The sequence below is a fragment of the Cryptomeria japonica genome, chromosome 3, assembly GCF_030272615.1.
Source record: "Cryptomeria japonica chromosome 3, Sugi_1.0, whole genome shotgun sequence".
NCBI classification, from domain to species: Eukaryota; Viridiplantae; Streptophyta; class Pinopsida; order Cupressales; family Cupressaceae; genus Cryptomeria; species Cryptomeria japonica.
This window is the reverse complement of record NC_081407.1, coordinates 907,959,685-907,983,278: the sequence shown is the minus strand read 5'-3', so window position 1 is coordinate 907,983,278 and position 23,594 is coordinate 907,959,685. Positions and strand designations below refer to the sequence as shown.

At 34.8% G+C, this 23,594-nt stretch overlaps 1 protein-coding gene across 2 annotated transcripts in view; it reads left to right on the top strand.

The window, feature by feature from the left end:
* Positions 1–7,831: 7,831 nt before the first annotated feature.
* Positions 7,832–23,594, top strand: part of LOC131067015 (glycerophosphodiester phosphodiesterase GDPD4) — a 65,848-nt gene continuing 50,085 nt past the window's right edge. The window contains exons 1-4 of one of the 2 annotated variants that reach the window (XM_058001943.2): positions 7,832–8,190; positions 9,530–9,616; positions 18,451–18,548; positions 18,725–18,785. In XM_058001943.2, coding sequence (XP_057857926.2) covers positions 8,014–8,190; positions 9,530–9,616; positions 18,451–18,548; positions 18,725–18,785 — 423 coding nt within the window. In that variant the 5' untranslated portion in view covers positions 7,832–8,013. The remainder of the gene's footprint in view (positions 8,191–9,529; positions 9,617–18,450; positions 18,549–18,724; positions 18,786–23,594) is intronic. The other variant, XM_058001942.2, reaches the window with a different exon arrangement.

The window sequence follows — 23,594 nt, the reverse complement described above, 5'->3', positions numbered from 1 at the left end:
TCCTTCACACTATTGGTTTCCATTGAGACATATAATTCAGAATCAAAGATGAAAGTCACAGTCAATAATGTCTCTCCTGTTGATTTCAAAGTTGAGTCTCATGCATTACTTGCATTAATTGGCCGCTTAAGTACACAACCTTAGAGTTATAACGCATCTTTTCTGATTATTAAACTTTCACTTTACAATACAATTATAACATTAGCTAATTTACATATTTAATAATTTTACATATACAAACAATTACACTTTATGAACACAAGGTTGCTTCTATAAATATCTATATGTACATTTCTTACATCTAGCTCTTATCTGTTAGAAAGTTTTTCCTCCTGACATAAGTTATTTACACTCATACTCATTACTTTTAAATGTGCTGAACTCTATGTTATTGCAGAAAATTTATTCACATATATCATTTTTTTTGGTCTAATATCTATTTGTATAACTATACAACACCAGAATTATTCATACTTATGGAATTCCACAGATACACAACTATACTTATATATGTACATAACTATACATAAGTATTCATAGTTATAGTCTTTTTGTTATATACATGTGTAGTTATATATGTGCATATGTTCATATACAAAACTTTGAATTTTTAAATGTTATGTATATATACATGTGTATATGTATACATACATCTATATGTATTAAAAATTACTATATCTGTGCATACCTATATTACAATCATGCTTTTAAAAACAACAACGGATTATACATCTATACACTGAGATATATATATATATATATATATATAGTCTTAGTTTTTTTTGATATATACATATGTAGTTATATATGTGCATATGTTTGTATACAACACTTCAAATATTTAATTCATATGTATATATACATGTTTATGTATCAGAAATTACTATATCTATGCATACCTATATTACAATGCTATTTTTGAAAAACCAAGTTGCTAACAACAACAAGCGTACCCAGAACAACACTACAAAGTAAATTTATGACTTTCCAAAACCCATACATTTCAAGTAAAGTCATTTACAGGTATATGAATATCTGTAAATATAAGTTGAGTGAACAAGAGCAACCAAACAATAGAATAGATCACTACACATACGAATAAACATCACAAAACCACTTTACATACACGACAAATCCTCTAAAATCACATAACCATAGATGAAGCAATTTTCAAATTTCATACATTCTTGATACATACTTTCAAAGTTGACTACCTTTAATTATGAAAATTCTGACATACCTCTACTCTCTTTGAAATATTAGATATCTATCCAGCCTTGCCCTCAAGAAATTGAAGCTATCAAATTGAAGAGAAGCCAGACCGATAGAACTTACTATGCAAAGAATAGAGTTGATATCTCCAAAAAATGACAACTGAGACGTCATGCTTTGCACAGACCTTGCAATAACTCACAAAAGTTATTAGAAATAGAAAACAATGATCTTGAGCAAATTAATCTCAATCAAACATTTTCCACTGCTCGTGAACTTGTCGTGAAGACTGCTTCATTTCAAAATACATTGTCTAATTTCCACAAAAAGATTGATATGTTGGAGATCACGCAACCATGTTCTATTTGTAAAGAAATGTATGTGGGCATGACTATTAAAAAAGTCAACCACGTGCTTATGTGCATGAGATGTTATGGTGAAAAAGGCCTCCATCGCTTCTCATTATCAAACAATATGGACCCAGGTGAGCAACCTTCTGTTTTAAAGTCTCTCTCTCAAGTAGAAGAAATGCTCATATCAAGAATTGCCCTTGTTTTACAAGTAACACATGCAAAGGGAGGCCAATACAAATATTCTGGCCATACAATAAACTTCCCACAAGATATTTTTGAAATTGCAATAACATTACCTCGCCATATTAAGCAATTAGAAACTCTAATTGTCTGTAGAACCAATTTGCAAGGATTAACTCATGACTGTTATGTTAATAGATTTCACGCCATGAATGCATTGGCTTACAAAATGAAACATGATCAATACTGCAAGGATGTAGTCATTGATCTAGATGCAGTGCATCTATTGCAAGACCAAACCACTGACATAACAAAGCTACTGCATTCAATCGATTCCCTGCAAGAAGATGTTGTTCAAGATACTTCCACTCTGGTGAATATAAACAATGAAGAACAAATCGGGGAGAATTCTTCCTCATTTATCCCACAATTACCATCATCAATACCAGAACTTGATGCGATAAAAAATATCCTCCATCTAGATGACAGCAACGACAACGTTGTTCCTTGGCCACAAATTAGTGCATCGCCTATCAATGAGTACAATACCGATGGCCTCCTTTCCTGGCATTCCCAACACTTTTCCCTTCTGGAATAGCTTTACCACTGCAACAAAGAACAAGGCAAGTACATTTACATGAATATGCTTTGCACTTGATCAAATATTATGATCAAAGATTTGGGCAACATGTTCGCTTTACACATTATATCTACAATCTTATGGTGAGACATTGATCCCAACAATCAGTTGTTGTGTTCATCAAGACTAATCTACAAGATAGTCTACCACACAATCTTCATGGCCTAAAGGAATACTTACAAAAGACACCCACAAGTGAATTACCAAATCATATCATGCGATATGCAACCTCATTGCATGGTACACAAGCATTTTGGAGCAAGTCCCGCCTTGACCTTACATCAATGATAGACAGTTAGGCGCACCTACACTATTCTTCACCTTAAGCTCGGCTGATACAAAATGGCTAGACTTGCATAAGTTATTGCCAAAAACAAAGTCAGCTACTATACCCAACAATAGAAGACAATTTACTAAATTTTTAGTCAATAATCCCCACATTATAGCTCTATACTTGCACTTAAGATTTCAAATCTTTCGTGATGAAGTCATTGTCAAAGAACTGAAAACCATTGACCACTGGTACAAATATGAATGGAAACACCGAGGTTCTGCACAAATACATGGATTTCTTTGGTTGCCAGAAGCACCAAATGTTGATAACCTTGATTGGTCAGACCATGCAAGTATCCAATCAGTTAAACACTTCTTTGACCAGTACATCACAACATGGAATCCACGTCCTGAAGAAGCTCGCTTGAACAGACAATATATGCCTGCAATTTTAGATCCATGTTTTGCAGATATAGAGATCATATCCAGGTCCGATCCTTGCACTGATTATACCGAGTTAGTCAATGTTGTTCAATGACATACAAAGTGTTCAGAGTATACCTGCTTGAGGAAAAAAAACGCAACCCTTCAATGCAGGTACAAAGCTCCTTGGCCTGAACAACACGAATCCTCATTGATATTAGATCACAACAATAACCCATCATACAAACCAGCAAGGAATGGCAATCGTTTGAATGTACACAACCCAACAATGCTCGCCATATGGAGGGCTAATGTTGACTGTTAGCCCGTCTGCTCCAAAAAAATAGTTCTACAATATGTCTCAAAGTATGCATCCAAAGCTGAACAAAAGTCAGAAAGTTATACTGATATCTTGAAATGCATAGTTGAAACAACCAATTCAAATGAAACAATTCTCTTAGCATACCAAGGACTGGTCATGGGCATTGTTGTTGATAGGGACATTAGCGCACAAGAAACTTGTCGCATGTTGCTTAAACTCCCATTGATATCTTGCAACGCCAATTTGTAACACTCAATGTTGGTAAAAGAATCTTCCAACGCATAGCTAATTGTGATGAAGAATCTCAAACCTCAATATCTTACATCTCAAACTACATGAAACGACCATCAAAATTAGCAAACATGAGTCTTCTTCATTCAACCCAGTTATACACATACTCTGAGCACCACAAATCATCTAAATGGATGAAAAGAAAGCTACCCGCAATTGTAAATGTCTACCCGCAACACAAATCGTTACCTTTAGAAGAGGACAATAGTTTTTGAAAGTTTCTATTGGAGTGAATTGCTTCTTTATAAACCATTTCGAATCATACCTCTACATATAGGGAACTCAGTTGAAGAAATTATCATAAATTGGAAAGATCTTCAAAGTACATATTACATACGATGGCATATTAATGGTTTTGAAGAACACATTACCATAGAAAATGGTGAAGAGCTACAGCCAGAAGATATTTGACAATCAACTCATGAAGATCTGTACGAATGGGAGTTCTTGTCACAAATGGGAGAATCAAACAACTTTGACGTTGCTGCTCTTCAAATGCTTGGCAGACGTGATTTTGATCTACAATTTGATTGGACTGCTTGTATACTTGATGAACCACTGCATTCAAAAGTATCTCACTTTATATTAACAGAGAAAAGCCAAGCACCCCACAATCTTGCCAACACGCATTTAAATGCACCTACTAACTATGAGCTTGCCAAAAACCAAATTATTGCACTTGATATGATTAAATCTCATGCTAAATAGAACCTACATTCTTCACCATTACAATTAATCATTTAAGGCACAACAGGCACTGGAAAGTCACTTCTTATTGACTGCATATGCACACAGTTAAATTCCAATTCAGAACATGCACAATACCCTTTGCTTGCACTAGCACCAATAGGTGTCTCTGCATATAATATCCAAGCAACCACAATCCATGCTGCCCTCCGTATACCCATTCAAGAATACAAACCATTAATAGGCCATTCCCTATTAATGTTTCAAGAGAAATGCAAACACTTACGTTACATATTAATAGATGGAATGAGCTTTGTTGGCCCTCAATTACTCATTAAGATTGATAAAAAGATTGTGAGAAGCTTTTCCCAGTAGACAACATGAATCATTTGCAGGTATCTCAATCATTTTGGTTGGTGATCTTGCACAGCTTCCCCCAGTTATGGATAGGCCATTATACGCATCTCACTCAATGACACTGGCTCTATGGCACACATTCAATACTGTTGTGACCTTGGATATTCCATTTCGTCAACAAGGCACAAGTTCTTCACAGATAAGTTTCCGTGAAATATTGCTTAATATTTGCAACTCAATACCATTACAAACAGACTGGGAATCCCTTCAGTTGTGGTCAACCCATGCTTTGACACTTGAAGAAAATAATCACTCCAGCCAACAAAAGCATTTATTTGCAACAAATGCAGCTTCAAGTGCACACAACATAAAGATGTTAACACAATTGCACTCACCCATTGCACGCGCAACAACAATCATTTCCCATCAAAGAGATAAGCACGCACACCAATAAGAACAACTAGCATTTGAAATTCTTCTTTCTATAGACCAGGAAATTATGCTTATTGCAAATTTATGGATAGAAGTTGGCCTTGTAAATGGTGCTTTGGGTCAAATCAAACAAATTGTTTACAATGCAGCTTCCAAACCACCCGATTTGCCAAAATATGTGGTTGTTCTTTTCAAACATTATATTGGGCCTTCATGAGATCCAAAAAATCCAAAACATGCCCCAATTCCACCAATTACTAGAGCAAACCGCACACAAATTTCACTAGCAATGGCATGGGGCATTACTATTCACAAGTCACAGGGGCTGACATTATACTTTGCCACAGTTGACATCGGCAAAATAGAGAAACAAGGCCTAACATTCACAACACTTTCAAGAGTAAAATCAATTGAACACCTACATATACAACCAACCTTCACCTACCAAAGATACTCACGATTGAAAGGTGCAACATCAACAGTACTACGAAAGGCTAAGGAAGCCCGCTTGCTGCAACTTTCGAACATAACAGAACAAACATACCTACAGAACAAATACAATCAAGTGTGCAAATCACATCTTCATTATGTTTTCATGTATTATATATCTTCTATTCAATGTATCAACACAAAACAATATTTCTACTTTTCAGGATCAGTAACACAACTAATGTCTATGCAAGTGAAGACCCCTTTTACATGTGCCAACTCTACAACAAAAGGTACACACCTAACACCCCCTTCCTATTCAACTATTTTGTAACTTTCAACAAAATTTTCCCCTCCTATTTGCCACAATTAGTTTCTCATACGTTCTTATTTATTGCAGGTTCCAATACACTTTCAGTCTACAAGGCAACTGTTCGCTTTAACACATATAATGGTTTATGATGGTAAGTGTTATACTATTTATCATTACCTACCTTTTCTCATTAACATTGCTTTACACCTTAAAGTTCTTTTGATTGAATAATTGAGCTTTCAGTAAACAATAACATCATATGGATATAGCAATTAAAAATTTTACCCACTTGTTCAATGCGTTTAATATTCACTAATGCTGTTCTAATACAAGATTCTTACTTTGTTTATCTTCAGTCTGCAAGACACCTCTTCCATTTCACAACTATTATAGTTTGTGAAGATTAGCTTTCAAAAAGAACAACATCCAATACACCAAGCTCATTAATTTGAAGGTATGCAACACTCTTCAGATTTTCTTTACTCTACTTCAACGTTTCTTGCTTTGTTTATGTTCTTTAACCGTTTGTAGATTATACTATTTAGCATTACCTACCTTTTCTCATTAACAATCCTTTGTTCTTACTTTGTTTATGTTCGTTAACTATTTCTGGACGTGACCACTTTCACTCTGCAAGATCAATAATTTCAAGGTATGAAACAATCTTCAGATTTTTTGTATTGTGCTTCCAGGTTTCTTGCTTTGTTTGTGTTCTTTAACTGTTTGTACACTCGACCAATTTCACTCTGCAAGGCACGTGTTTAGTTTTACACGTATAATGATTTCTGATGGTATTTGCTCACTGAATCTCTCTTTACAATTGATAAGTATTATACTATTTATCACTACCTACCTTTTCTCATTAACATTCCTTTAGATTTTCAAGTTATTTTGATTGAATATTTGAACTTTCACTAAAGAATAGCATCAAATGCAGCAACGTCATTACTTTAACGGTATGTAAACCTTACTCACTTATTCAATAAATTAATTTTCCAACATCTACTTGCAGGCTTCTTACTTTGTTTAGGTTGTTCAACTATCCATGAACATGTTCACTTTTACATGTATTATGCTTTTTCAAGGTTTTCAATTTGTACCTATTAACTGCCTTCTCTCTTTAACATCCCTTCACACTTTCAGGTTCTCTTCACTAAACAATTTAGTTTGCCATAAAGAACAACAACCAATACACCAACCTCATTACTATCAAGGTATGTAAATATTTTCAGAATACAAAATACTGTACTTGAGAAAATTAACTTACTTTCACATCTTAAACCAAATTTAATTATTATTTTCAAAATGTTCTCTGCAGAAAACCTCTCTCACAACAAACAAATACTGACATGAACCATACGTGACATTCCAATTCTGCAATTACACATCCATAAGGTATTATATTACTAAAAAGTGCTGACTTTCAAATTTTCATGACTTTCAAAGTATTTAACTTCACCAAACTTACATGTTATCCAAATCTAACTTATATAAATAAACATTGATGTAGGGCTTTTATCGTATAGATCACATGAAATTCAATAAAAGATTATATAACATGCTGCTCTTACCAACATGGGGGATGGAGGGTGGATAACAACAATACTCCGGGTCCAACAAAAAAAATTGGTTGGGAATATTATAGCCTACAAAAAAAAGTTGTAAAACAATATTCATAACATTTTCTTCAAGTACATCATGTTGCATACACTAGCATGGAAGATGGTGGGTGGAAAATTTTCAACTTTGGGAACAACCATTGGTTGGGTTATGTACACGAAAATTGTCTTACTGTACAATTAACTTTTTGACATTAATAGAATTTGGTTGTTTACTTATACAATATAATTTACTTCTCAATATAACAAATCTAATATATCTACTAACATTTTCCCTTAACAATCAGACCTATCGACCTCGTGTAGGCACTCCAAATTCAATATGAACTAATTAGTCGGGCAATTGAATTGATGAATGCATTTCTACCGAAGATAACATCATCAATCAATTAAAAATTGCATTTGAAAAAAAAAGGCATCATCGTTTGAATTCAGAAGATAATTCAAAGACTTTTTACATTCAGCAGGGAAAAGGCGCCGAGATGGAGAGGAGACGGAAGGGTTTAATGGCTAAACCCTCGGCCTTGTCCTCTTTCAAGATCTCCAGAAAAAATATCCGCTTCTCATTCCGTTCGTTTGTGTTATTGTTTTTTTTCCTGGCCATCTTAGCATTTGTGCCGCCCATTTTTTTACATCTCAGATTGAAGCGACATGCTCAGGTAAATATTAAATTTCGAAATTCGAAGCTATTACGCATGAAATCTAAAACACCACCGGATCTTAGATACGTAAAAGAAATTTATGGCCTAGTGTAATCTAATTGGCATTAAATATATGTTTAAACTGGTCTGTTGATGTGCAATTTCGTAAAAATATGATGCTTATTTTTCAGATATACTTTTCCACATTTTCTTAAACATTGATATTTAACTCAGCATTGTTATGAATTATTCACAGAATCCTAGGGTCTACACGTCATTTGATAACTTTATCTTAGAATCTTAGTGTCGAAACATTAAGATTTATTTTCATCCAAGAACAAGTTAAGGAATATGCTGAGATCAGCGAAAAAAACTAAAAAATTGGATGCTGAAGTGGCGAGCCTTATATTGGGGAAATGGGTAGATCAAAGACCAGGTCAGAGATGGTACAAGAAAGACTATGCTATGAGAGAAGTGAGCAATTGCCGAACATTTTTGTTCAGCTGGTCACAACATTGAATTTGAGGATGCAAATTTCATTCTTATTGAAGATCACTACTTGAAGAAGCGCATAAGACAAGTAATTAGGCGGGAAAAGAATTTCAATAGAAAGGATAGATTGGAGATTGATAAAGCCTGAAAACCCATCATTTTAAAAAATGAAGAGCGTACCACTTCCTTCAGAAAACTGAGGCTAGAATGCATTAATTAGTAGTTACAAATAGCCATTACATACAGTGGCTAATTACATCCATTAATGCTTATGATTGAGTTGTTGCATCATATACATGGCTGAAGTTATCTAATAAGGAACCTCTATTCTATTTTCCTAAAATGTCGTCTTTATAATGACCACTTAGAATGGTTCAAAAGATGACCTGAGAAATACCATACAGTTTTTTTTTGAAGAGCTATACTTTCTGACATGATGGATTGTGGAAAGCATCAAATTTCTAATTGATAATAATTTATAGGAAAGGAAGGAGTTTCTTTATCAAAATTTTTGTTGATTTGGGAACTGGTGTAAAATGCAAAAAGTTCGAAGCGATCAATTTTCTAAAAATAATCATTCCTCCCCCGTACTATCAAATCCTTAAAGTTAGAAGTACCTGTGGGCATCTCCTTGCCTTGGAGTGAGTATTCCCCAATTTACATTATGAACTAAAAAGATATAAAAATGATCACCATCTGAAAATAGCTATTATGGTTTTTACTATGATATATGTAGTGAAAAATCCCACACAAATAAAATTTCAAAATGAATCAATTTTCTGGTTACTAGTATATGATCTCCATAGTTATTAAGCTTTAAGTGCTGATGAAATGTTACCGTCATGTTTTTATTTTTCATGTGCAGATACAAAGACAAAAATGTGGTTGGTTACAGAATCCTCCTCTTGTTTGTGCCCATGGAGGCGATTCAAGCAGGGCTCCTGCAAATACGGTACACAGATTTTGAGAACAAATTTTACTGCTTTACTTTTGGTCTGTTGGATTCGTTTTAAGCTCATGTTTGTGAACAATTCATAAGCAAATATAATGGTAAAAACTAAAATCAAATTTCAAACTTTATTAAACTATTATCAGTTGCTGTTGATGTAATATTTTTGTTTTGGTTTGTCATGTGAAATTTAAATCACAATTATCCCAAGGATGCTAAAAATATTATACTGCATATTTCTAAGTAGCAATTAGTTATTAGCAGGCCAATTTCCTTTGATGCAAATAAGCGATTAGATGTTATGGATATTTTCATGCAATACATGCAAAGAAGACAGCATACCAGACAATTGTTCATTGACTTTGGCAGCACTTGCACATAAACCATCCAGTCGGTAATCAAAACCAATGTGTCTAGGCTATAGGAAGACAATCATCAGACCGGAGTTGAAGACAGGTGCCCCATGACATTTAATGCCACAGGGTATCACATATATGGGACTCCAACTGAGTTTATCTTCTTTGTCTAGCGGCAAATAAAAATAGTAATCTATTTCAATTTAGTTTAGTTGTTAGTAAGATTCAATGCAAAACTTTTAGTTAATTTGAGAAAAGTCGCATTTGTTGAGACATGGACCAGCTAGGACTCGAACCTAGGACCTTCCATACGCTGCTGGAGTGCTCTACCACTGAGCTGCTGGCCCCTCTTGGACCAGTCCATCGTCGGTCCGGGTGTGGCTTATTTCCAACACCAACACCCCCCCTTAAGCCACACCTCTCGTGTGCTTCGGGCTCCTAGCCTGGACCTGGCTTTGATACCATGTTGAGACATGGACCAGCTAGGACTCGAACCTAGGACCTTCCATACACTGCTGGAGTGCTCTACCACTGAGCTACTGGCCCCTCTTGGACCAGTCCATCGTCGGTCCGGGTGTGGCTTATTTCCAACACCAACAGCATTTAGGCAAGAAGTAAATAGCAAGATTTTTGCCTCATTTTGGGAGAATGAAAATACTAGAACTAGGCCTCAACTTGGGGAGACTGTTAAAAAAAATGATACTTGATTAGAGAGAAACTGGATGCAAGCCAATCACTCACATTGTATTAATTTTTTTGATCCTTTGGTAAATCAGTAAACACTCAACCTACTGGGAGTTCGCTATTTAGCAGTTTTCTCCGAGTTTCTGGGACAAAGGAACAGGGTTTCAAAGGCAGCAAATTTTAAGGAGAAAGGGAGGATGATACACATATATATCATATGTACAAAATATCAAAGATGAAAAACTCTTTCTCCGCAATAACTCTTTTGGCCCAAAATCTAAAAAAAATCGGGACAGAGCAAAAAATGGGAAAAAATCAGCAATAAATTGGAAAATTTATTGAACATTTGAAAATATATAATTTCTTAAAATATTCTTTAAAAAACACATATACACTAAAGTTATAGAACATAATAACATATTACTGGTTTCCATCATATATAAATCATATTTAGAGTTAAATACATATCATATACCATAAACAAGTGCAACCTCTGAATAAATTATAAGCATTAAATATAAATTATTTAATAAGTTCATAAATTACATTTTCAATTTAAATTCATACTTATAATTAATTATTCAACTTTTCTTGAGCTAGAGTTTATCATGCTTAAAGAAATTAAGGAAAACTTAAAAAAGGGATATTACATAAAGTGTGCCAGCTACACTGTGACTTGGAAACTAGATAAACTAGGCTTATTGCACCTATTATGAGTATGAATGATGCGATTTGTGAGTTCAATGCCATTTTTTATACTTATGCGTTATGAAATTTGCAAAACAAGATTGTTCAACTTTTGTCTGCATCATTTCTAATGCAAGCTTATATCTGATTGAATCCTTATGCTCCTGCTGTCTCAGTGAATCAAATTGATATATCTGATTGAATCAAATTGAGGCATAGCCTCTAATTCATTCATCGCATGATATAGGAGAACCGATCAGGCATGGCAAAAATATTATTACGACTCCTAAATTAAATATCAAATATCAAGGGAGCAAACATAGCAATCATCGATAATTCTGCAGCTGTTGCTGAAGACCCAAGCTGTGAATAGTTAAAGCCTTAGTTTGACTGAATCAAACTTTTTCTTTCTCCGGTGTTTGTGTGCCCTTTCTCCCTCTTATTGGTGTTCGTGTGCCCTTTATTCCACGTGCAAAACCATTTTCTTTCGCGGGTTGAAACGTAATAAAATTTTAGAGTTTTACTTTAAAAACGAAATACCTTTTTTTACTGCGTTTTTTTCTCAAATGTCTGCGCAATTTTTCCTTAAAATCGATGGCAAGTTTTTTGGCAATTTAATTGTCGCCATTTTTGACTCGTGTGAAATTGCGAGACAGGTGATTGTATGACGATTTTTTCATCCTTGCAAAATATTTAAAATTAAATATAGAATCAAGAACACAGATGATAATTTTAATTTAATGTCAATTTTCAAATGATAAATGTTAATGATAATTCATAAATTAAAATGGTTTATATGAACATCATAGTAATAGCAGCATTACAAACTTTGAAAGTTGTATGCCATTCCAATTTCCATCCACTCCAAATGAACACATTTGTTAATAACAGAAGGACGTAAAGAAATGAAAAAATTCTAGTATCACTCCTTTTACAAGAGCTTTCAGACAAAATAGTACTAAAATTTGAATGAAATTGATTATGAGAATACATTAGTGAAACACAAAAACTATGAGTACCCATATGTAATACAGCAAAGAGTTTGCACTCTGTCTATACTATTTTAACTAATTAAAATTCTATGCCTAATGCAGCTGAATCGTAACTTACTATTTAGGATTGAGAAAATGAAAATTTAAGAACTGGTAAATTTGGTGACAACTGGAGACAATGGGGATGGCATGTCGTTCCCCTGGCTCGAGTCCCAAAACAGAGGAATGCCCCCCACCATGGGGAGATGTACTGGGGACTGAAGAATTTCAACCCCAGGCGACTGCTGTCCCAATGTTCTCTCCCTAAATAACTCAAAACAGAAATTCTGTGATAGCAGAAAATTAAATTTCCGAACATTGCAACAATCACACGATGGCTGAAACTTTAAATTACAAATTTCTAAAATAAATACACAGAAAATTACACATTTAAATCAGTTTTTCATTCCTTCAAAAAGCTTACAAGGAACCTTACAAACTGTTCACTACAGCTGCACGGAATTTATCACTGTATGCTTTTTCTTATACCTCTCACCTATCTTTATACTATTTACTATTTAGCAAAAATCTTATCTTCAAAAACCTCATTGTCTCTTGCAAGAGATGAGTTTGAAGATAAGTCCAAGTCATTAATGCATATCTACACATAATTAGACTTAATTTGCTAAATAAAAGGCACTCCCTTTTTTTTGTAATGCCCCCCTATTAAGAGGCTGCCAATTCTTAAAGAGCAACATGAGCATACATTACTACTTATTATGCAACATTAATTACATATTAAATAACTATGGTTGCTCATAGTAGAACCGATATTGTTCTTATTCAAGTGCTAATCTTAATCCCTTCTAATTCTCAACCCTGGATGGGGATTTACTTGTCTAGGGTGCAATGACACCACCTCCGGAATGCAGCCCAGATATGAGGAACATCAGTCCATTCACCCTTGGGGCTCATAATGCAGTGCAGATTTCAGGATTATCAGTCCATTCATCTATTTTTGGGATGGATTTACTCCGCCTCTCCCTAACAACACCACGCCTCTCCTTGGTGAAGAATTAGAATTTGTTAAGTACTTAGGCTATGAATACGTTGATGTCATGTTGTACTATGAACATATTAATCTATAAAGAATTTAGACATTCTGATTTATATCACTGATTATCTTATTATCCTATTTCTGTTATAAATCAGTTATAAATCAGACAAACTTATATACTCAACAAAACATGATAATAAAAAAGCATTTTTGCATAAGTCAGCACAGTGTACCAGTCTGTTATCACCTAACCAGAATGTAACTCCTTCGCAATTCAATACAAAGCAGATCTGAATTCTGTCCATAGTCCAGTTAATTTCTTCCTGCTCCCCCCCTCCTGGATTGGGAGATTGTGATTACCTTCTTATACCACGTGTTTAGGAATGAGGAGTCATCTCTTATACCTTTGGTGATAATACTTACTAATCGCACCGATTAGTTGTTGATTTGACTTTGTATGTCTAATCGGATTATTTTTATGATAATCACATCCCTACCGTGGTAAAACATTACACTCTTCTATTATTATTAATCTCCAAACCAATGGTAATTGGGTTATTATTGTGCCTCTTCATGAATTAACCCATCAGTTAATGACCGTATCCTTTTTTAATGACTTGATATTAATGAAAGGCAGATTATTGTTTGTTTATCATATATCGAGGTGCTTGAGATGACTTGTATCCTTGACGGATATTGGCATTATGTAAAATATTTGATTAATCATCTTAATCCCATTTATCTCCTCATCCTTTGATCATTTGGGAATGATACTCATGGTTACATGGTAATGATGGCTGTTGTCCGATCTGATTCTTATACTAAATTCTTATTATAGAACTCTTGACCCGTCTGTCAGTTTTGTTATTATGGATAAAGAATGGATATTTCCTAAGCCATGTTAGTGAGATCAGTCCGACTTATGGTGTCCTCTTTGATACTGCATGAATAGATACATGTATATGTGCATCATCCTTTATTTACTGTCTCAGTATCTATTGTATATATCAGATTATGTATCTAACACTGGTTATGTTGGCCGTATGTGATCAATGTAATCAATGGTAGAGTCATGATCTTGTATGTCTTAGTCAACTGGTTACTAACCAACAATCAGTATTGTCATTCAATGAATAATATTGCGGGCTTTAATGTTGTTATCATCTATAAAGATAATACAAGGAGCTTTCTCAAGACTATTGCCACATATCAGAAATACTGAAGACATACCTTATTTTACTAATCTATCTAAGTATTTATTATTAAATTCTATTTCAGAAAGGGGACATTACATTTTTAAATTTTTTACTAAAAGTGAATGTAAAATGGAATAACTTGAACGACTTGAATCCCTTCCAACATGTTTACACTGAACCTATGCAAAAGTTCCTATTCAAGCTAAAAACAGAAATATCCATTTTTAAAATTTTTTTTTTGGGACAGGGAGGGGATTTTTCTTTCCCCAGTTTTTCTTTCTCAAAACAGCCACTATCCCCATAATTGCAAAAAACCCTAGTGATGCCTCCTTTGGGTACAGTTCTCTTTGGTATAAGCTTAGAAGTTAAAATACTGTATGGGTAAGAAGCTCCATTTGGGGTTATCCATTTTGATTTAATTCCTTTGGAAGTTGAACCCAGGCTTGTTTGGTTTTTGATTTGTCTTGTTAAAAACCTTTTAACATAGGGAGCATGCCTTGTGGGCAGGCCTGGATTTTAAAATTGCTCCACCTTACTACTAGACCATGGTCCACTGGATATTCAAATTGTATTAAATAATTAATTGAATATCATATACATTGCATTATATATTTGAATGGCATTTTGTTTTTCTTGTGTGCATCTGCCCAAATATTTTTTTTGTTTTCTTTATTGTATCATCATTCAACAATATTAAATGACTTCCATGACTAATATTTTTTTAATGACCCTGACGCATCGTGAAACTTATTATACTAAGTTACACTATTGTGCTTTAATGACTGTGCCCTTCTACAAAATCATTACAATAATTTCTTTGACACCCTTTTAATGTTTTATTTTTGTATGGATGACTCCCTGCATGTCCCTAACTTACTGAAGTTTATTTTGTTGAGTGCCTTATAAAATATCAGCGACTTGATTTTGTAACCTGCCAAAAAATGTAACCTGCAGAAAAAATATTAGAGTTTCTTTGTTTTGCATGTTTTCTCTTATGTAATGGTGATGTGCTTAATTGTGTTTTCTTCAGGCGTGAAATACTGTCTTCTTTATTATTTTTTTGGCATTTTAACTCTCACATGGGAAAGATGTGGCTTGTGTTTTTTCAATCTTCACATCACATAGCATTATGCAAAGCCACACTGATTGATACTAACTCTTTCTTTGTACTTTTCTTTAGTTGATTGTTATGTAAAATATAACAACTCCAGTCCCAAGGTTAACCGAATGCCCTGATGTTGATTTTCTTTCATTCAATAAGCCTGTCTACATTGCATCTCTATAATCATTTAACCAAAAAATAATAAATTCAGTGTTTTTATGAGTTCCTAGGATGAGGGACACAAGATGTGGGGATGTGGACGGCAAGAAATCTCCCAAAGTTTGGGATAACAGGGAGATGATGGGGGGATAACTATTAGAATAACTTAACCAAATAAAAAGTAGCTGAAAATTTAAGAAGTAAATACAATGTTGAGCATTTGCAATGAAAATCATCCTCCTTTTAGATTTTTAGGGTTTTCTAGCATAGTTTACAAAATTGCCTAAAAACTCACTTGTGGGACAATCCAATCCAAAGTTTCTTGCCCAAAAACTTAGGGTGTGATTGTTTGGCAATAAACTGACCAATTAATTGCAAAAAAATTGAAAGTCCCTACTAAAAACTTATGAACCAGAGTGAAAGAACAACCCACAGCAATAAAGGCAAGAATTCAATTCATTTTTCACACTGTATTCATCAGTTGAATCATAATGCACAAGATTTGCCCAAAAACAGAATTCACAAGAAGATCAACAGTGACATGATAACTTACACAAATGCTTTGTGACAGAGATGAGACATGTAATGTCCCCAAATTGGGATTAACTTGTTTTTGCTCAAAATTGACAAATCCACCAAACATTATTACTAGCTAACTACCCCATAACCAATCATAGTTTAGTTCGGTAGTAAAACTCAAAAGGGCACCAGTAAACTGCCCAACCCAACTAAGCCTGAGAGAACGCAACATTTAATCATGGCAACTTGCCTCTTGACCCACAAGCGGCAGGAATGCTCTACTATGACCAATTCCATTCCTTGGGATAAATTCACCTCTCAGCCCACAAGCGGCAGGAACGTCCAACTAAACTATGATCAGTTTCATGATTTCATCCCTTGGGGTGGTCTACTTAGTTTGGGGGAGCCAGTAAACTGCATCTCCCTAGCTTATTTCCTTGAACTTTACATCATGTTGATTATGGGAGATATATATATATATATATATATATTCTATTCACTTGAGAAAACATAGTTTAAGTATTAATCTTGTTTAGAAATATGTCTATGAGTATATATATAAAGACTAATGTATAAATACTTAGACCTCATGCCAATTACTTATATAATGCACAGGGACTTTATGCTAAATATTATTCATTAATTCAGATCTCTACTTTATCAATCTCTCTTGATGCCTACTTGAAATGGCCGATGTGTGGTATATATATCTCTCGGCTTTGGATGGAAAGTTATGTCTTTCCCAATGGATACCCTTCTTGCAAAGGTGGCGACTCCTCATACAATGTCTCCTGCCTTAACTAAATAATTTGCTGACTATCGCATCTGATCATGGGTTAACAACCCATATTAATGTCAACATCAATTATTGTTTGTCTTAGTATCTCAATATATGGATTGCTGCTTTATTAAGCTTATGATTGCCACTTTATAAATAATAATAAGACCGCACAAGATAATTCAACAGAAGGGAATAAAATATATTAATGTGCTAAATCCATCAAACCAGGTGAATGGGACTCAAAAGCACATCCAACGTTAAAAACAGTAAAAGAAGTGCTCAAAGCATATTTTATTTAAGTAACAAAAGAGGTCTTACAAAAATCTGTGTAAAATTCCTACAAAAATTACATGACATTTTCATATATAGAAGACCAGGAGATACAAAGTAATTAAGGGTTTCTTGAGTTATGAGAAGCAGCCATCAAATTGGTGTGCAATATCAAGTTAGCTAGAAAAGTGAAATGTTCTTTTGGCATTGCCGTTTTCAACTTGTTTCCAATTACTTGTAATATAGGTCAATCATAATATGTACAAATAAAATAGTGGCCAGCAAGGAATTTAGTCTTCTTTGTTGATTGTCAATAGCTTTTAAATACTTGAATCTGTAAATATATTAATTTAGTAAAGATTAAATGTGAAATATATATGTAGCTATCTGTTTTAGTGTGTAGTGATAATATAAATTTATTTTGCATTTTTTATTATGTGTATGTGCATTTTTTATTATGTGATGTGCAACATGTCAAACCTTTAATCCTATCTTAGTCGACCTAGATGGTAGAGGTAAGACGCCAGTAATGGAGATTTCCTTTCATACTGTTGGTTTTGATTGATTTTGTTTTTCTTGTAGAGTTTTAGTTTTTCCTAGTACTAATCAACGCTTCACAGTACTTAGGTGTGGATAACTTTTGCATTTATTTCCATCTTTCTTTCAATCTTTGTCATTACATTAATTGGTACATATGTTATGCTTTAAATCCATGTTCATTATCTTTCGTTGTCTTGGGTAGATTGGGAGCAGTCTCCTCTTAAAATGCCAGGATTTTAAATGATAGAAACATGTATTAATCCACCAAATTGTAACGGAATTGAAAATTAGAGAAAAATAAATATTATTTCCTGAGTTTTTCTGATGGAAAACAAAGGAACAAGAATATTATGGTATCTGGGATGAAATTGTTGAGTGTGTTCTTAGCAGGTGCAATCTTGGACTTTCCTATCTGTTGACTCTGTGGGGTTTGCTGAAGAATTTTCATTGTACGTTTCTTCTTTGTAACTTTAAAAAGTAAACCAATGCCATTTTAACATATTTTTGTTCAACAGATGGCAGCATATCGCTTAGCTGTTCACTCTCAAGTTGACTGTATGGAAATTGATGCATCTCGTTCCCATGATGGTGTGTTGATGGCAATACATGACAGGTAACTTGATATACTGATTAATGATTTATTTCTTTACAGTGAGATTCATTAACATCTCCCACTAAGTACCTGACATGCTCTTTGACACTTGATATTGTCTACCACTTCTTTCATGTGCCATGACCGTTAACTTTGATGCATTCCCAGTGATTTGATTCTCACATATTACAGGGCAGGGACTTGCAGAATATGTCTGGTGACAACTCCGCAAAGGTGGGAAATTTAAATCTGAGTCAGGTGAGTAATGATTCTACCCTGGATATTAGTTAATTATCATTTGACTGCATTGACTCTCAATATGTTGTAGGTTCTTAATATTGGAAATGGAAAAGCCATCATCCCTCACATGCTTGATTTCTTTTGGTTGAACATTTTAGAGATGAGGGTACTTCTGAATATGATGGTGGAAAATAAAATTAATGGTTTGCAAGAACTTAAAGTGAATCGGCCACAATAACCTACTAGTGGGATTAAGTAGTTTGAATTCTCTTGTTATAATTAAGCTATGTATACTAAGGAAAATGGAGGAAATGTAGATGATAGTCTTAATAACATATTCATTGTTGTGAGCTAATACGCGTATAGTACATGCTTATCATTGATGTTATGTACTTGAGAGGTCCGCTTGAGTTTTCAAGATTGGTCATGGGTGTGGTTTCAAGTGAACTGTTGTGGTCAACTGCCGTACCTACTACATCTTTTTCTTAAATGTTCTCTTTGTGTTGAAGCTTTTGGGGGTCCTCATCTGTTCATCAGACCAGTATCTACTAGAGAATGTGCATACTGTTGGTTGAAAATTTTGTACACTTGGGGAAATATACAAAATTGTGGTTTCAATCACAGCACACGAGTAAAAACTCTCTTAATTAAGGGAAGGCTCCCCCTATCTAACTACAACTTGGAAAATAAAATGGGATGGGACAGCAATCTTTCTTCTTTTTTCAAAAAAGACAATATCCTTTTCTCTTCACAGAAAAGGATAGCGATTGAATAACAACAATAACCACTTTTAAGTGAAATAAGAGAAAGGAAATGAAGTTTCCTGAAAGCGCAAAGACTTCCGTCACTTCCTTCGGGACGGGACAGCAATACCAAGCTCAAAGACTTGACTATTGGAAGTCCTATCTACCCTTTGCTATACTAAATTTTACAACGAATAAAAGATAACGGCTCAAAGACTGGAATAATCTATTCTTTCAACACAAAGACAAGAACTAATGCAAGCTCAAAGACTTGCTGCTATTTCTTATCAAACAGTAATTTTTCCTCAAGAATAGACGCAAGCTCAAAGACTTGCTGCTCCTTCAAGAGAGTTTCCTATTTTAATTAATCTTCTCTACTTGCAGCTCCTTCAAGAGAGTTTCCTATTTTAATTAATCTTCTCTACTTGCAGCTCAAAGACTTCAAATTAGATTGGACTAAGCTCCTTTAGAAACACTTGGCATAGAAGAAATAAAAGATTCAAACTCAAACATGTAGCTCAAAGATTCAAAACTTGAGTAATCCTTCTTTATTATTCTTCAAAAACTTTCAATCCACATACATAAGCTCAAAGACTTCTTGCTGTAAATTTGGCAGATTTTTTGCTTGCTTTCCAAAAGATATCGATTACAATAGACCCCTCAAGTATTTATAGAAGAGGAGCCTTGAGAAAAAGGTGGGAGGATCCTAACTAACTTGAAAGATTCTCTCAACCACCAAGACTCATTCAATAAATAACTTAGACTTCATTAACTAACTAAGAGTTACTCCAACTAACTAAGACTTATTCCAACTACAGTCCTAATCGGACACAACTTGTAGTTGCCTTACATGTAATTACAAAAGTGCAAGTAATGTGTAACTTGCATTTTACAAAAAAAAAAAACTTTTACATGTAACTTGTCAAAACTAAATTACAACTAAAGACGCAAAACAAAGCAAAAACAAAGCAAAAACAAACAAACAAAAGACGCAAAAACAAACAAGAGAAAGACATTATTTACAAGAAGTTACCTCGAATCTTCATTCAAAGTAATGCTTCAAATGCTGACTATTATAAGGCAGCGCAAATGGTGTACCATCATGATAAGCCAAGATAAAACTATCTTCTCCAGCAACATGGTGAATAGTGAAGGGTCCTCGCCAAAGAGAATCAAATTTGCCATGTAAACCTTTCGGTTCCCTTCGCTTATCCCAAAGCAAAACACGATCACCAACTTGGAATCCTTTTTGCTTTGCTTTCTTATCAAAAAGAACTTTAACTTGTTGTTGATGTTGGGCAATCCGATCTACCACTTGTGTTCTTTGTTCTTCCAGCTGAGAAAGATACATGATCCTTTTGTCTAAGGCATTCTCATAAGTTTGATCTTCAATTGCTTTAGCCAACTTGAGAGCGGGAAGTTCCAAAGTGATGGGTATTTCTGCATTGATCCCATAAAGAAGCTGAAATGGTGACATACCAATAGCCCTTTTGGGGGTAATTCTGTCCGCCCATAAAGCATCAAAAAGAGCCTTATGCCAGGACCTTTGATTTTCCTCCACAAGCTTGCGAATAATAGTAATCAAATTCTTGTTACTAGATTCCGCCTGACCATTACCTTGGGGATAATAATCGGATGAATGAGTTAACAAGATATTAACTCAAAGCAAAATTGTGAAATTTCTGAGGAAGAAAAGGTGGCTGCATTGTCAGTCACAATTTTGAATGGAACACCAAACCTGGAGATAATATTCTCCTTGAGGAATCTGCATACTATCTCAGAAGTAGCGTTCTTTAACGGTATTGCTTCCACCCACTTGGTGAAATAATCAGTAGCTGTAAGGACATATGAATGACCTGCACTCGAAGAGGGATTGATCACACCAATGAAATCAATGCCCCATTGCTGGAAAGGCTCTTCAACAATGATCGGCTTCAATGGTAATGCTGCAAGCTTTGGTTTGTCTACAAACTGTTGACAATGTACACACTTACACACCCACCAGAAAGCATCTTGAAAGAGCGTAGGCCAATAATACTTTGCTCTCAAAATTTTGTGAGCAGTCACTGGTGCAGAAAAATGTCCACCACAAGCCTTGTCGTGGAAAGATTCCAGCAATTTGGTTTGTTGTGCTTTGTCAACACAACGGAGGAAAGTACCGTCAATGGCTTTTTTGTACAAACCAATATCCCATAATACAAAGTTCACAGCTTTCAACTTGACACTTCTTTTTTCCTTGAACGACAAATGTTGTGGACATTCACCATAAGTCAAGAAAAATGCTAAATTAGAGTACCATTCATTAGTAGTACTAACAAACAATACTTTGGGAAGATCTTCAGAATCATCCAATTCTTGCTCCTCTGGAATACCTTTCGCCATCAGCTCATAGAGTCCTCTTCCTCGAACAAGCTTTGTAGGCTTGATCTCCAAGTCATACTCTTGGATTTTAGCAATCCAATTTCCTCTCTTTGTGCCAAAATCCTGTTGTGTTAAGATAGATTTGACTGATGTATCAGGAACTAACACAACAGTATGGGAATTCAAGATGTAAAAACGGAAATTCTTAATTGCTTTAACAACTGCATAGGCATTCTTCTCAATAGAGGAATACTTAAGTTCATGAGACTTCAAAGGACAACTCATGAAAGCGATAGGAGATTCAATCCTTTCTGAATTTTTCTGCATCAGAATAGTCGACAGAGTATGCTCGGAAGCATAACTATACATGATGAACTCCTTGGTGTAATTGGGACAAACCAACACAGGTGCATGAGCAATCGCATGTTTGATTTCATTGAATGCTGCTCTTCCTTCAGAATTCCAATGGAAAGCAGACTTTCCTTTCATCATGTCCACAATATGACGAGTCTTCTCCGCAAAGTCAGGAATGAATCTTCGCAGAAAATTTACCTTACCAAAAAAGGAATGAACAGCAGTCTTGTTGGATGGCAAAGGGAGATTCTGAATAGATTTTACCCTCTCAGGATCAACTTTTATACCCTCCTTGGAAACAATATGACCAAGAAGTTTTCCCTCCGTCACCCCAAAAACTGACTTCTTGGGATTAAGAGAGATGCTGTGCTTGCGACATCTTTCAAGTACATCTTGTAAATGAAAAAGATGATTCTCACGATCTTTAGAAAAAACAGTAAGATCATCAAGATACACTACAATATACCTTCCTACAATACCACGGAAAGCCAAGTCCATAGCTCGCTGGAAAGTAGCCCCTGCATTGATCATCCCGAAAGGCATTCTGCGGTATGCAAATGTACCCCATGGAGTAGTAAATGCAGTCTTGTGTTGATCAGGTTCACTAACCTCAATCTGATTGTATCCCGAAAGTCCATCTAGCATAGATAGCATCTCGGAACATGTCATCGTTTGCAAAACTTGATCCATGATTGGCAATGGATAATTGTCCTTGAGTGATAGCTGATTAATATTTTTGAAATCAACACAAATACGTATTTCTCCATTCTTCTTACGCACTGGTACTATATTCGCCAACCATGTTGAATGATGGATGGGAAAGATAATCCGAGCATCAAGCATTTTTTGAACTTCAGAAAGAATGGTACCTGAAATCTTCGGATTATATTGGCGTTGCTTCTGTCCGAAAGGTTATGCACCAAGCTTGAGAGGAATGTCATGCTACACTTCCTTGGGTTGGAAGGATTTTAGATCATCATATGAATATGCCAAGACATCATGGTATTGGCGCAAAAGCTGAATAAACTGATCTCTCTCATTTGAAGTGTAGTTATTGCCAATATTGACAAACTTTGGATCTTCATCAGATCCAATATTATATTTCTCATATCCCATAGGAGAATCAACACTTTCTTGTTGTCGTCTCTTGATATAACGATCATGTTGATCGAAAAGTTTTTCAAGAGAAACCAACCCCTTGGGAATTTTATTTCCTTTCAGTTGAAGGATATTTTCATCTGACTCAGATGATGTATCAGACATTGAATCTGATGACAAAGAAGTAGGAGAATTACTTCCTTCAAAATACAGGTTGTTGAAACCATCCTCAGCTTGCAAGAAATTATTAATTTGCTTGTCATCATTGAAG